The sequence below is a fragment of the Salmo trutta genome, chromosome 18 (assembly GCF_901001165.1).
Source record: "Salmo trutta chromosome 18, fSalTru1.1, whole genome shotgun sequence".
In the NCBI taxonomy this organism is placed as follows: domain Eukaryota; kingdom Metazoa; phylum Chordata; class Actinopteri; order Salmoniformes; family Salmonidae; genus Salmo; species Salmo trutta.
The window spans coordinates 6,393,280-6,409,800 of record NC_042974.1 but is presented as its reverse complement, the minus strand read 5'-3'; the positions used below and the strand labels follow the sequence as shown (position 1 = coordinate 6,409,800).

At 47.5% G+C, this 16,521-nt stretch overlaps 1 protein-coding gene across 2 annotated transcripts in view; it reads right to left on the bottom strand.

Moving 5' to 3' along the window:
* Positions 1-16,521, bottom strand: part of tarbp1 (TAR (HIV-1) RNA binding protein 1) — a 52,810-nt gene that overhangs the window by 34,825 nt on the left and 1,464 nt on the right. For both annotated transcript variants that reach the window (XR_003867577.1, XM_029697596.1), the window contains exons 2-10: positions 14,756-14,859; positions 14,575-14,644; positions 14,286-14,434; positions 8,848-8,900; positions 8,604-8,701; positions 8,227-8,362; positions 7,021-7,117; positions 6,771-6,860; positions 4,193-4,349 (exon numbers count right to left, since the gene is read on the bottom strand). Coding sequence is in view for 1 of the 2 variants with exons in the window: in XM_029697596.1 (XP_029553456.1) it covers positions 4,193-4,349; positions 6,771-6,860; positions 7,021-7,117; positions 8,227-8,362; positions 8,604-8,701; positions 8,848-8,900; positions 14,286-14,434; positions 14,575-14,644; positions 14,756-14,859 (954 nt within the window). In the remaining variant the exon portion in view is untranslated. The remainder of the gene's footprint in view (positions 1-4,192; positions 4,350-6,770; positions 6,861-7,020; positions 7,118-8,226; positions 8,363-8,603; positions 8,702-8,847; positions 8,901-14,285; positions 14,435-14,574; positions 14,645-14,755; positions 14,860-16,521) is intronic.

Below are 16,521 nucleotides of genomic sequence, written 5' to 3'. Positions count from 1 at the left end.
ACTACAAGTTCATCAGTACAGATCTATTCTATATACTACAAGTTCACCAGTACAGTCATCTATTCTATAAGTTCATCAGTACAGTCATCTATTCTATATACTACAAGTTCATCAGTAAAGTCATCTATTCTATATACTACAAGTTCATCAGTACAGATCTATTCTATATACTACAAGTTCACCAGTACAGTCATCTATTCTATATACTACAAGTTCACCAGTACAGTCATCTATTCTATATACTACAAGTTCACCAGTACAGTCATCTATTCTATATACTACAAGTTCATCAGTACAGTCATCTATTCTATATACTACAAGTTCATCAGTACAGTCATCTATTCTATATACTACAAGTTCACCAGTACAGTCATATATTCTATATACTACAAGTTCACCAGTACAGTCATCTATTCTATAAGTTCACCAGTACAGTCATCTATTCTATATACTACAAGTTCACCAGTACAGTCATCTATTCTATATACTACAAGTTCACCAGTACAGTCATCTATTCTATATACTACAAGTTCACCAGTACAGTCATCTATTCTATATACTACAAGTTAATCAGTACAGTCATCTATTCTATATACTACAAGTTCACCAGTACAGTCATCTATTCTATATACTACAAGTTCATCAGTACAGTCATCTATTCTATATACTACAAGTTCACCAGTACAGTCATCTATTCTATATACTACAAGTTCATCAGTACAGTCATCTATTCTATATACTACAAGTTCACCAGTACAGTCATCTATTCTATAAGTTCACCAGTACAGTCATCTATTCTATATACTACAAGTTCACCAGTACAGTCATCTATTCTATATACTACAAGTTCACCAGTACAGTCATCTATTCTATATACTACAAGTTCACCAGTACAGTCATCTATTCTATATACTAGAAGTTCATCAGTACAGATCTATTCTATATACTAGAAGTTCACCAGTACAGTCATCTATTCTATATACTACAAGTTCACCAGTACAGTCATCTATTCTATATACTACAAGTTCACCAGTACAGTCATCTATTCTATATACTATAAGTTCATCAGTACAGTCATCTATTCTATATACTAGAAGTTCATCAGTACAGATCTATTCTATATACTAGAAGTTCACCAGTACAGTCATCTATTCTATATACTAGAAGTTCACCAGTACAGTCATCTATTATATATACTACAAGTTCACCCGTACAGTCATCTATTCTATATACTAGAAGTTCATCAGTACAGTCATCTATTCTATAGACTACAAGTTCATCAGTACAGATCTATTCTATATACTACAAGTTCATCAGTACAGTCATCTATTCTATATACTACAAGTTCACCAGTACAGTCATCTATTCTATATACTACAAGTTCACCAGTACAGTCATCTATTCTATATACTACAAGTTCACCAGTACAGTCATCTATTCTATATACTACAAGTTCATCAGTACAGATCTATTCTATATACTACAAGTTCACCAGTACAGTCATCTATTCTATATACTAGAAGTTCACCTGTACAGTCATCTATTCTATATACTACAAGTTCATCAGTACAGTCATCTATTCTATATACTACAAGTTCATCAGTACAGTCATCTATTCTATATACTACAAGTTCATCAGTACAGATCTATTCTATATACTACAAGTTCACCAGTACAGTCATCTATTCTATATACTACAAGTTCACCAGTACAGATCTATTCTATATACTACAAGTTCACCAGTACAGTCATCTATTCTATATACTAGAAGTTCACCTGTACAGTCATCTATTCTATATACTACAAGTTCACCAGTACAGTCATCTATTCTATATACTACAAGTTCACCAGCACAGATCTATTCTATATACTACAAGTTCATCAGTACAGTCATCTATTCTATATACTACAAGTTCACCAGTACAGATCTATTCTATATACTAGTAGTTCATCAGTACAGATCTATTCTATATACTACAAGTTCATCAGTACAGATCTATTCTATATACTACAAGTTCACCAGTACAGTCATCTATTCTATATACTAGTAGTTCATCAGTACAGTCATCTATTCTATATACTAGAAATTCATCAGTACAGTCATCTATTCTATATACTACAAGTTCACCAGTACAGTCATCTATTCTATATACTACAAGTTCACCAGTACAGTCATCTATTCTATATACTACAAGTTCATCAGTACAGTCATCTATTCTATATACTACAAGTTCATCAGTACAGTCATCTATTCTATATACTACAAGTTCATCAGTACAGTCATCTATTCTATATACTACAAGTTCATCAGTACAGTCATATATTCTATATACTACAAGTTCACCAGTACAGTCATCTATTCTATATACTACAAGTTCATCAGTACAGTCATCTATTCTATATACTACAAGTTCACCAGTACAGTCATCTATTCTATATACTACAAGTTCATCAGTACAGTCATCTATTCTATATACTACAAGTTCACCTGTACAGTCATCTATTCTATATACTATAAGTTCATCAGTACAGTCATCTATTCTATATACTACAAGTTCACCAGTACAGTCATCTATTCTATATACTACAAGTTCATCAGTACAGTCATCTATTCTACATACTACAAGTTCACCAGTACAGTCATCTATTCTATATACTACAAGTTCATCAGTACAGTCATCTATTCTATATACTACAAGTTCATCAGTACAGTCATCTATTCTATATACTACAAGTTCATCAGTACAGTCATCTATATACTACAAGTTCACCAGTACAGTCATCTATTCTATATACTACAAGTTCATCAGTACAGTCATCTATATACTACAAGTTCATCAGTACAGTCATCTATTCTATATACTACAAGTTCATCAGTACAGTCATCTATTCTATATACTACAAGTTCACCAGTACAGATCTATTCTATATACTACAAGTTCACCAGTACAGATCTATTCTATATACTACAAGTTCACCAGTACAGTAATCTATTCTATATACTAGAAATTCATCAGTACAGTCATCTATTCTATATACTACAAGTTCATCAGTACAGTCATCTATTCTATATACTACAAGTTCACCAGTACAGTCATCTATTCTATATACTACAAGTTCACCAGTACAGTCATCTATTCTATATACTACAAGTTCATCAGTACAGTCATCTATTCTATATACTACAAGTTCACCTGTACAGTCATCTATTCTATATACTACAAGTTCATCAGTACAGTCATCTATTCTATATACTACAAGTTCACCAGTACAGTCATCTATTCTATATACTACAAGTTCATCAGTACAGTCATCTATTCTATATACTACAAGTTCATCAGTACAGTCATCTATTCTATATACTACAAGTTCATCAGTACAGTCATCTATTCTATATACTACAAGTTCACCAGTACAGTCATCTATTCTATATACTACAAGTTCATCAGTACAGTCATCTATTCTATATACTACAAGTTCATCAGTACAGTCACCTATTCTATATACTACAAGTTCACCAGTACAGTCATCTATTCTATATACTACAAGTTCACCAATACAGTCATCTATTCTATATACTACAAGTTCACCAGTACAGTCATCTATTCTATATACTACAAGTTCACCAGTACAGTCATCTATTCTATATACTACAAGTTCACCAGTACAGTCATCTATTCTATATACTACAAGTTCACCAGTACAGTCATCTATTCTATATACTACAAGTTCACCAGTACAGTCATCTATTCTATATACTACAAGTTCACCAGTACAGTCACCTATTCTATATACTACAAGTTCACCAGTACAGTCATCTATTCTATATACTACAAGTTCACCAGTACAGTCATCTATTCTATATACTACAAGTTCATCAGTACAGTCATCTATTCTATATACTACAAGTTCATCAGTACAGTCATCTATTCTATATACTACAAGTTCACCAGTACAGTCATCTATTCTATATACTACAAGTTCACCAGTACAGTCATCTATTCACCAGTACAGTCATCTATTCTATATACTACAAGTTCATCAGTACAGATCTATTCTATATACTAGAAGTGAGTCCATCTACACATACTCATATCTGTCCCGTTGATATTCCTGATCTGATAATAATCGTAATTGGAAAAACTGATTCACCTGCGCCAGCCGGGACTCACCTGCGCCAGCCGGGACTCACCTGCGCCAGCCGGGACTCTGAGGAAGAACTCCATCTGGTGTTGGACGTAGCCTCTCACAGTCTCCCTCTCTGGAGAAGTACTGGTACTGGTACCATCAGCTGATTCTCTGTCACAGGGTATGAAGCTGCCTTCACTGTCAGCCAGCCAGTCACACAGCTAGTGAGGAGTCAGAAACACATGGGACAACTGATGGAAATATACTAAATATTTTAAAAACTATTTGAAAAGATCAGAGCTCTTCCCTCATTCCACCCCCACACAGTACCTGATTCCAGAGAACAGAGCTCTTCATTCCACCCCCACACAGTACCTGATTCCAGAGAACAGAGCTCTTCATTCCACCCCACACAGTACCTGATTCCAGAGAACAGAGCTCTTCATTCCACCCCACACAGTACCTGATTCCAGAGAACAGAGCTCTTCATCCCACCCCCACACAGTACCTGATTCCAGAGAACAGAGCTCTTCATTCCACCCCCACACAGTACCTGATTCCAGAGAACAGAGCTCTTCATTCCACCCCCACACAGTACCTGATTCCAGAGAACAGAGCTCTTCATTCCACCCCCACACAGTACCTGATTCCAGAGAACAGAGCTCTTCATTCCACCCCCACACAGTACCTGATTCCAGAGAACAGAGCTCTTCATTCCACCCCACACAGTACCTGATTCCAGAGAACAGAGCTCTTCATTCCACCCCACACAGTACCTGATTCCAGAGAACAGAGCTCTTCATTCCACCCCACACAGTACCTGATTCCAGAGAACAGAGCTCTTCATTCCACCCCACACAGTACCTGATTCCAGAGAACAGAGCTCTTCATTCCACCCCACACAGTACCTGATTCCAGAGAACAGAGCTCTTCATTCCACCCCACACAGTACCTGATTCCAGAGAACAGAGCTCTTCATTCCACCCCACACAGTACCCGATTCCAGAGAATAGAGCTCTTCATTCCACCCCACACAGTACCTGATTCCAGAGAACAGAGCTCTTCATTCCACCCCACACAGTACCTGATTCCAGAGAACAGAGCTCTTCCCTCATTCCACCCCCACACAGTACCTGATTCCAGAGAACAGAGCTCTTCATTCCACCCCACACAGTACCTGATTCCAGAGAACAGAGCTCTTCATTCCACCCCACACAGTACCTGATTCCAGAGAACAGAGCTCTTCATTCCACCCCCACACAGTACCTGATTCCAGAGAACAGAGCTCTTCATTCCACCCCACACAGTACCTGATTCCAGAGAACAGAGCTCTTCCCTCATTCCACCCCACACAGTACCTGATTCCAGAGAACAGAGCTCTTCATTCCACCCCAAACAGTACCTGATTCCAGAGAACAGAGCTCTTCATTCCACCCCACACAGTACCTGATTCCAGAGAACAGAGCTCTTCATTCCACCCCCACACAGTACCTGATTCCAGAGAACAGAGCTCTTCATTCCACCCCCACACAGTACCTGATTCCAGAGAACAGAGCTCTTCATTCCACCCCCACACAGTACCTGATTCCAGAGAACAGAGCTCTTCATTCCACCCCCACACAGTACCTGATTCCAGAGAACAGAGCTCTTCATTCCACCCCACACAGTACCTGATTCCAGAGAACAGAGCTCTTCATTCCACCCCACACAGTACCTGATTCCAGAGAACAGAGCTCTTCATTCCACCCCACACAGTACCTGATTCCAGAGAACAGAGCTCTTCATTCCACCCCACACAGTACCTGATTCCAGAGAACAGAGCTCTTCATTCCCCCCCACACAGTACCTGATTCCAGAGAACAGAGCTCTTCATTCCACCCCACACAGTACCTGATTCCAGAGAACAGAGCTCTTCATTCCACCCCCACACAGTACCTGATTCCAGAGAACAGAGCTCTTCATTCCACCCCACACAGTACCTGATTCCAGAGAACAGAGCTCTTCATTCCACCCCACACAGTACCTGATTCCAGAGAACAGAGCTCTTCATTCCACCCCACACAGTACCTGATTCCAGAGAACAGAGCTCTTCATTCCACCCCACACAGTACCTGATTCCAGAGAACAGAGCTCTTCATTCCACCCCACACAGTACCTGATTCCAGAGAACAGAGCTCTTCATTCCACCCCACACAGTACCTGATTCCAGAGAACAGAGCTCTTCATTCCACCCCACACAGTACCTGATTCCAGAGAACAGAGCTCTTCATTCCACCCCACACAGTACCTGATTCCAGAGAACAGAGCTCTTCATTCCACCCCACACAGTACCTGATTCCAGAGAACAGAGCTCTTCATTCCACCCCACACAGTACCTGATTCCAGAGAACAGAGCTCTTCATTCCACCCCCACACAGTACCTGATTCCAGAGAACAGAGCTCTTCATTCCACCCCCACACAGTACCTGATTCCAGAGAACAGAGCTCTTCATTCCACCCCACACAGTACCTGATTCCAGAGAACAGAGCTCTTCATTCCACCCCACACAGTACCTGATTCCAGAGAACAGAGCTCTTCATTCCACCCCACACAGTACCTGATTCCAGAGAACAGAGCTCTTCATTCCACCCCCACACAGTACCTGATTCCAGAGCGGTGTTCCTCTACGTAGAGACTCGTCTGCTCTGAAATGCACCAGCAAACTAAACACATCATCAAACGTCACTGAGGTCTGCAAAAGATGGCACAAAGATAATCTGTTTAGCAACTGCTATTTTCATGTCATTTGTACAGTGACAGCTATAATCTCTTCTTCAACACTCTATTTGGGTGCAAAATATCATCACTTTGCACCAAAGTCGCACAGCCTCAAACACATCATAGTGTCTTACCACATCTGTCAGGGAGAGGGTAGTGTTTAGCAGGAAACACTGGGCAGCTCCTCTCAGTAGCACCTGGTGGGTGATCATAGTGCAGCGGAGCACCTCCCTGAGATACCACACAGAAACCATTAGGGACAGTTTCCCGGACACAGATTGCCCCTAGCCATCGACTTGAACAGTCTGTTCAATGGAGATTCATAGAATCCACACTTCCACACCAAGAAATGCCACTATGGTCATAATGAACAAGAAATAACCTCATGTCAAGTTAGAGTCTAGACAATGTCTGCATCTGAAATGGTACCCTATTCCCTATGCAGGCCGTCAGGGCCCAGGAGAGGGCAGGGAGGAAGGTGGGACAGGGCCCAGGAGAGGGCAGGGAGGAAGGTGGGACAGGGCCCAGGAGAGGGCAGGGAGGAAGGTGGGACAGGGCCCAGGAGAGGGCAGGGAGGAAGGTGGGATAGGGCCCAGGAGAGGGCAGGGAGGAAGGTGGGACAGGGCCCAGGAGAGGGCAGGGAGGAAGGTGGGATAGGACCCAGGAGAGGGCAGGGAGGAAGGTGAGACAGGGCCCAGGAGAGGGCAGGGAGGAAGGTGGGATAGGGCCCAGTAGAGGGCAGGGAGGAAGGTGGGACAGGGCCCAGGAGAGGGCAGGGAGGAAGGTGGGACAGGGCCCGAGAGAGGGCAGGGAGGAAGGTGGGATAGGGCCCAGTAGAGGGCAGGGAGGAAGGTGGGACAGGGCCCAGGAGAGGGCAGGGAGGAAGGTGGGACAGGGCCCAGGAGAGGGCAGGGAGGAAGGTGGGATAGGGCCCAGTAGAGGGCAGGGAGGAAGGTGGGACAGGGCCCAGTAGAGGGCAGGGAGGAAGGTGGGACAGGGCCCAGGAGAGGGCAGGGAGGAAGGTGAGACAGGGCCCAGGAGAGGGCAGGGAGGAAGGTGGGACAGGGCCCAGGAGAGGGCAGGGAGGAAGGTGGGATAGGACCCAGGAGAGGGCAGGGAGGAAGGTGGGACAGGGCCCAGGAGAGGGCAGGGAGGAAGGTGGGACAGGGCCTGAGAGAGGGCAGGGAGGAAGGTGGGACAGGGCCTGAGAGAGGGCAGGGAGGATGTGGGACAGGGCCCAGGAGAGGGCAGGGAGGAAGGTGGGACAGGGCCTGAGAGAGGGCAGGGAGGAAGGTGGGACAGGGCCTGAGAGAGGGCAGGGAGGATGTGGGACAGGCTACCTGAGAGCTTGCAGGCCGTCAGGGCCCAGGAGAGGGCAGGGAGGAAGGTGGGACAGAGCCCGAGAGAGAAAGAGGACGGGGACAGCACACCAGTGTTGAGAACCTAGCCGCTGGACAAGCTGCAGCAACACAGGACCTGGGGAGACAGAGGATCAACATTACAGACCATCTCTGATGAACAGTCATTACTGTTACAACAAGCTACAGTACAAACATCTGGCTCAAGTTCAGTTGGGAGAAAACTTTATTGAAATGTACATGAATTTGTCCAATAATAAGAACGTTGATTTTCCTCTGCAAAACGTTGTGCTACGGTGTATCCTACTGAACATGGCCCAGGTTATTCAGTGCCCTGTGAGGAAGCTCTGTTACAGTACCTCTGTTCTCCTGTGGCAGGCTGCTGAAGAACGTGACCATGAAGACCTGCAGCTTGACTCCCAGCTCAGGACACTCTCCTACACTCTGTCCTGCAGTCCTGGAGATGAAGAGACATACCCCTCCTCAACAGTCACTCTAAATAGGCCTAACTCACTACTTCATCACTAGCAGAAACGGCATCATTTATCAGTCTATAAATCAACATTGTGTTTTGCTGTTGTGCTGCTATGAGCGCTGGCTCACCTGTGAAAGAGGGAGCTTTCAGACATCACATCCATAAAAGGGCCCACAATAAACTGAGGAACAAAGGATAAGAAGATGTCATCTCTCATACACTAACCACCTACTGTCCCTCATCATCTCACCCACCAAAACAACCAACAAAACAACCACCGCAAATCCACCACTACTGAAAAGGAAGTAGCTGACTATTGGACAGTACATTCCCAATCTGTTTCTGATACCATCACGGTCACCTAATCATCCCCAGCTTCCAATCAGCTCATTCATCCCCCTCCTCTCCCCTGTAACCATTCCCCAGGTCGCTGCTGTAAATGACAATGTGTTCTTAGTCAACTTCCCTGGTAAAATAAGGGTTCAATAAATAAAATAAACAAACTGATAACATAGAAAAGGGAAAAAAATAGAATGAGGTCAGTCTGGCTTGATGTTCTAACACTGACTGACAACTGTACCAGGTACCTGTGAGAAGGCCGGGGCGAAGGCAGGGCGTCGGAGCACCTGGAGTCTGGCTTGATGTTCTAACACTGACTGACAACTGTACCAGGTACCTGTGAGAAGGCCGGGGCGAAGGCAGGGCGTCGGAGCACCTGGAGTCTGGCTTGATGTTCTAACACTGACTGACAACTGTACCAGGTACCTGTGAGAAGGCCGGGGCGAAGGCAGGGCGTCAGAGCACCTGGAGTCTGGCTTGATGTTCTAACACTGACTGACAACTGTACCAGGTACCTGTGAGAAGGCCGGGGCGAAGGCAGGGCGTCAGAGCACCTGGAGTCTGGCTTGATGTTCTAACACTGACTGACAACTGTACCAGGTACCTGTGAGAAGGCCGGGGCGAAGGCAGGGCGTCGGAGCACCTGGAGTCTGGCTTGATGTTCTAACACTGACTGACAACTGTACCAGGTACCTGTGAGAAGGCCGGGGCGAAGGCAGGGCGTCGGAGCACCTGGAGTCTGGCTTGATGTTCTAACACTGACTGACAACTGTACCAGGTACCTGTGAGAAGGCCGGGGCGAAGGCAGGGCGTCAGAGCACCTGGAGTCTGGCTTGATGTTCTAACACTGACTGACAACTGTACCAGGTACCTGTGAGAAGGCCGGGGCGAAGGCAGGGCGTCAGAGCACCTGGAGTCTGGCTTGATGTTCTAACACTGACTGACAACTGTACCAGGTACCTGTGAGAAGGCCGGGGCGAAGGCAGGGCGTCAGAGCACCTGGAGTCTGGCTTGATGTTCTAACACTGACTGACAACTGTACCAGGTACCTGTGAGAAGGCCGGGGCGAAGGCAGGGCGTCAGAGCACCTGGAGTCTGGCTTGATGTTCTAACACTGACTGACAACTGTACCAGGTACCTGTGAGAAGGCCGGGGCGAAGGCAGGGCGTCGGAGCACCTGGAGTCTGGCTTGATGTTCTAACACTGACTGACAACTGTACCAGGTACCTGTGAGAAGGCCGGGGCGAAGGCAGGGCGTCGGAGCACCTGGAGTCTGGCTTGATGTTCTAACACTGACTGACAACTGTACCAGGTACCTGTGAGAAGGCCGGGGCGAAGGCAGGGCGTCGGAGCACCTGGAGTCTGGCTTGATGTTCTAACACTGACTGACAACTGTACCAGGTACCTGTGAGAAGGCCGGGGCGAAGGCAGGGCGTCGGAGCACCTGGAGTCTGGCTTGATGTTCTAACACTGACTGACAACTGTACCAGGTACCTGTGAGAAGGCCGGGGCGAAGGCAGGGCGTCGGAGCACCTGGAGTCTGGCTTGATGTTCTAACACTGACTGACAACTGTACCAGGTACCTGTGAGAAGGCCGGGGCGAAGGCAGGGCGTCGGAGCACCTGGAGTCTGGCTTGATGTTCTAACACTGACTGACAACTGTACCAGGTACCTGTGAGAAGGCCGGGGCGAAGGCAGGGCGTCGGAGCACCTGGAGTCTGGCTTGATGTTCTAACACTGACTGACAACTGTACCAGGTACCTGTGAGAAGGCCGGGGCGAAGGCAGGGCGTCGGAGCACCTGGAGTCTGGCTTGATGTTCTAACACTGACTGACAACTGTACCAGGTACCTGTGAGAAGGCCGGGGCGAAGGCAGGGCGTCGGAGCACCTGGAGTCTGGCTTGATGTTCTAACACTGACTGACAACTGTACCAGGTACCTGTGAGAAGGCCGGGGCGAAGGCAGGGCGTCGGAGCACCTGGAGTCTGGCTTGATGTTCTAACACTGACTGACAACTGTACCAGGTACCTGTGAGAAGGCCGGGGCGAAGGCAGGGCGTCGGAGCACCTGGAGTCTGGCTTGATGTTCTAACACTGACTGACAACTGTACCAGGTACCTGTGAGAAGGCCGGGGCGAAGGCAGGGCGTCGGAGCACCTGGAGTCTGGCTTGATGTTCTAACACTGACTGACAACTGTACCAGGTACCTGTGAGAAGGCCGGGGCGAAGGCAGGGCGTCGGAGCACCTGGAGTCTGGCTTGATGTTCTAACACTGACTGACAACTGTACCAGGTACCTGTGAGAAGGCCGGGGCGAAGGCAGGGCGTCGGAGCACCTGGAGTCTGGCTTGATGTTCTAACACTGACTGACAACTGTACCAGGTACCTGTGAGAAGGGCGAAGGCAGGGCGTCGGAGCACCTGGAGTCTGGCTTGATGTTCTAACACTGACTGACAACTGTACCAGGTACCTGTGAGAAGGCCGGGGCGAAGGCAGGGCGTCGGAGCACCTGGAGTCTGGCTTGATGTTCTAACACTGACTGACAACTGTACCAGGTACCTGTGAGAAGGCCGGGGCGAAGGCAGGGCGTCAGAGCACCTGGAGTCTGGCTTGATGTTCTAACACTGACTGACAACTGTACCAGGTACCTGTGAGAAGGCCGGGGCGAAGGCAGGGCGTCAGAGCACCTGGAGTCTGGCTTGATGTTCTAACACTGACTGACAACTGTACCAGGTACCTGTGAGAAGGCCGGGGCGAAGGCAGGGCGTCAGAGCACCTGGAGTCTGGCTTGATGTTCTAACACTGACTGACAACTGTACCAGGTACCTGTGAGAAGGCCGGGGCGAAGGCAGGGCGTCAGAGCACCTGGAGTCTGGCTTGATGTTCTAACACTGACTGACAACTGTACCAGGTACCTGTGAGAAGGCCGGGGCGAAGGCAGGGCGTCAGAGCACCTGGAGTCTGGCTTGATGTTCTAACACTGACTGACAACTGTACCAGGTACCTGTGAGAAGGCCGGGGCGAAGGCAGGGCGTCAGAGCACCTGGAGTCTGGCTTGATGTTCTAACACTGACTGACAACTGTACCAGGTACCTGTGAGAAGGCCGGGGCGAAGGCAGGGCGTCAGAGCACCTGGAGTCTGGCTTGATGTTCTAACACTGACTGACAACTGTACCAGGTACCTGTGAGAAGGCCGGGGCGAAGGCAGGGCGTCGGAGCACCTGGAGTCTGGCTTGATGTTCTAACACTGACTGACAACTGTACCAGGTACCTGTGAGAAGGCCGGGGCGAAGGCAGTGCGTCGGAGCACCTGGAGTCTGGCTTGATGTTCTAACACTGACTGACAACTGTACCAGGTACCTGTGAGAAGGCCGGGGCGAAGGCAGGGCGTCGGAGCACCTGGAGTCTGGCTTGATGTTCTAACACTGACTGACAACTGTACCAGGTACCTGTGAGAAGGCCGGGGCGAAGGCAGGGCGTCGGAGCACCTGGAGTCTGGCTTGATGTTCTAACACTGACTGACAACTGTACCAGGTACCTGTGAGAAGGCCGGGGCGAAGGCAGGGCGTCAGAGCACCTGGAGTCTGGCTTGATGTTCTAACACTGACTGACAACTGTACCAGGTACCTGTGAGAAGGCCGGGGCGAAGGCAGGGCGTCAGAGCACCTGGAGTCTGGCTTGATGTTCTAACACTGACTGACAACTGTACCAGGTACCTGTGAGAAGGCCGGGGCGAAGGCAGGGCGTCAGAGCACCTGGAGTCTGGCTTGATGTTCTAACACTGACTGACAACTGTACCAGGTACCTGTGAGAAGGCCGGGGCGAAGGCAGGGCGTCGGAGCACCTGGAGTCTGGCTTGATGTTCTAACACTGACTGACAACTGTACCAGGTACCTGTGAGAAGGCCGGGGCGAAGGCAGGGCGTCGGAGCACCTGGAGTCTGGCTTGATGTTCTAACACTGACTGACAACTGTACCAGGTACCTGTGAGAAGGCCGGGGCGAAGGCAGGGCGTCGGAGCACCTGGAGTCTGGCTTGATGTTCTAACACTGACTGACAACTGTACCAGGTACCTGTGAGAAGGCCGGGGCGAAGGCAGGGCGTCGGAGCACCTGGAGTCTGGCTTGATGTTCTAACACTGACTGACAACTGTACCAGGTACCTGTGAGAAGGCCGGGGCGAAGGCAGGGCGTCGGAGCACCTGGAGTCTGGCTTGATGTTCTAACACTGACTGACAACTGTACCAGGTACCTGTGAGAAGGCCGGGGCGAAGGCAGGGCGTCGGAGCACCTGGAGTCTGGCTTGATGTTCTAACACTGACTGACAACTGTACCAGGTACCTGTGAGAAGGCCGGGGCGAAGGCAGGGCGTCGGAGCACCTGGAGTCTGGCTTGATGTTCTAACACTGACTGACAACTGTACCAGGTACCTGTGAGAAGGCCGGGGCGAAGGCAGGGCGTCAGAGCACCTGGAGTCTGGCTTGATGTTCTAACACTGACTGACAACTGTACCAGGTACCTGTGAGAAGGCCGGGGCGAAGGCAGGGCGTCAGAGCACCTGGAGTCTGGCTTGATGTTCTAACACTGACTGACAACTGTACCAGGTACCTGTGAGAAGGCCGGGGCGAAGGCAGGGCGTCAGAGCACCTGGAGTCTGGCTTGATGTTCTAACACTGACTGACAACTGTACCAGGTACCTGTGAGAAGGCCGGGGCGAAGGCAGGGCGTCAGAGCACCTGGAGTCTGGCTTGATGTTCTAACACTGACTGACAACTGTACCAGGTACCTGTGAGAAGGCCGGGGCGAAGGCAGGGCGTCAGAGCACCTGGAGTCTGGCTTGATGTTCTAACACTGACTGACAACTGTACCAGGTACCTGTGAGAAGGCCGGGGCGAAGGCAGGGCGTCAGAGCACCTGGAGTCTGGCTTGATGTTCTAACACTGACTGACAACTGTACCAGGTACCTGTGAGAAGGCCGGGGCGAAGGCAGGGCGTCAGAGCACCTGGAGTCTGGCTTGATGTTCTAACACTGACTGACAACTGTACCAGGTACCTGTGAGAAGGCCGGGGCGAAGGCAGGGCGTCAGAGCACCTGGAGTCTGGCTTGATGTTCTAACACTGACTGACAACTGTACCAGGTACCTGTGAGAAGGCCGGGGCGAAGGCAGGGCGTCAGAGCACCTGGAGTCTGGCTTGATGTTCTAACACTGACTGACAACTGTACCAGGTACCTGTGAGAAGGCCAGGGCGAAGGCAGGGCGTCGGAGCACCTGGAGTTCCAGCAGGTGATCCACTCCCTCTCTCATGACGGACTTGTTCTCACTGTGGAACATACGCTGGTACACACCCAGCAGCCATGACGGGTGGAACAGACTGACGCCTGACAAAAGACAGATGGACGATTGATAGGCAGTATTTAAAAGGTTTGGGTTGTCACCTTATGGTTGAGAGAGACACAGACAGACAGACAGACAGACAGACAGACAGACAGACAGACAGACAGACAGACAGACAGATCACCTTGACTATCATTCGCTGCTGTTTGGATCAATGTATGGATTCTGTTGAGCACAGGGCGGACCACATGAATCTACACAACACAGAGGAAAGGAAATAGCTCTTTATAATGGTGTTAGAAATGCAGGTATAATGCATTATGAAGAGGGCTTCTACAGCAAGTCTTATCCATATTATACCTTACCTGGTTCTCCTCTAGTGTCTCCATAACCAAGGCATAGTCCTCCCAGAACTCTCTGAGCAGCTTGCTTCTGTCTGGGGCCCATCTGAATATGATCTCCTCATTATCTGCAAAGGACTCACATAGTTACAATTAGCTTCAACTATACAGTTTTAGAGACTTGAGTATTATTCTGTATAGTAGAGGTCGACCGATTAATCGGAATGGCCGATTAATTAGGGCCGATTTCAAGTTTTCATAACAATCGGTAACCGGTATTTTTGGCCACCGATTTGCCGATTTTTTATTTATTTTACACCTTTATTTAACTAGGCAAGTCAGATTAAAAACACATTCTTATTTACAATGATGGCCTAGAAACAGGGTTAACTGCCTTGTTCAGGGGGGGATTCGTTTTTGCAACCTTCGGTTACCAGTCCAACGCTCTACCCACCTGCCTTACATTGCACTCCACAAGGATTAACAGGCTGACTACCTGTAACGCGAGGGCAGCAAGAAGCAAAGGTAAGTTGCTAGCTAGCATTAGACTTATAAAAAACTATCAATCTTAACATAATCACTAGTTAACTACACATGGTTGATGATATTACTAGTTTATCTAACGTGTCCTGCATTGCATATAATCAATGCTGTGCCTGTTAATTTTCATTGAATCACAGCCTACTTCGACAAACGGGTGTTGATTTAACAAGCGCATTTGCGAAAAAAGTACTGTCGTTGCACCAATGTACCTAACCATAAACATCAATGCCTAACAGGAATATTTAGACTTAGCCACCCGTTAGATAAAATACGGAACGGTTCCGTATGTCACTGAAAGAAAAAAACTTTTGTTTTCGAGATGATAGTTTCCGGATTCGACCATATTAATGACCTAAGGCTCGTATTTCTGTGTGTTTATTATATTATAATTAAGTCTATGATTTGATAGAGCAGTCTGATTGAGAGGTGGTAGGCAGCAGCAGGCTCGTAAGCATTCATTCAAACAGCCCTTCGCTGTGCTTCAAGCATTGCGCTGTTTATGACTTCAACCTGGGTGGGTATAATTTGTGGAACATTCCAACAGGAATCTATTCCAAAAACGTCGTAAATAACAAGGTTTCCAAAAAACAACGCATACAAAGTTGTATAGCGGCAGAATAAGATACCGGGTAGGGAGTGGTCTATTTCATTGCGTTTTTCACTCATCACGTTTATTCTGAAAAATGTCTGTCCTCACATGTCTGTTTGCCTATAGACAAACATTAAATATAAGCTACGTGGTGAGTTGATGCCTATTCGGCAGCTAGTTAGCTAGGTTTGTATGCGTTGCTACTTTGTATGTTGGTTGGCAACCTTTTACTTTACGTTTTTTGGAACAGATTCCTGTTGGAACGTTCTACAAATTATACCCACCCCTTCAAGCCTGTCAACTCCCAAGATTAGGCTGGTGTAACCGATGTGAAATGGCTAGCTAGTTAGCCGGGTGCATGCTAATAGCGTTTCAAACGTCACTCGCTCTGAGACTTGGAGTAGTTATTCCCCTTGCTCTACATGGGTAACGCTGCTTCGAGGGTGGCTGTTGTCGATGTGTTCCTGGTTCGAGCCCAGGTAGGAGCGAGGAGAGGGACAAAAGCTATACTGTTACACTGGCAATACTAAAGTGCTTATAAGAACATCCAATAGTCAAAGGTATATGAAATACAAATCGTATAGAGAGAAATAGTCCTATAATTCCTATAATAACGACAATCTAAAACTTCTTACCTGGGAATATTGAAGACTCATGT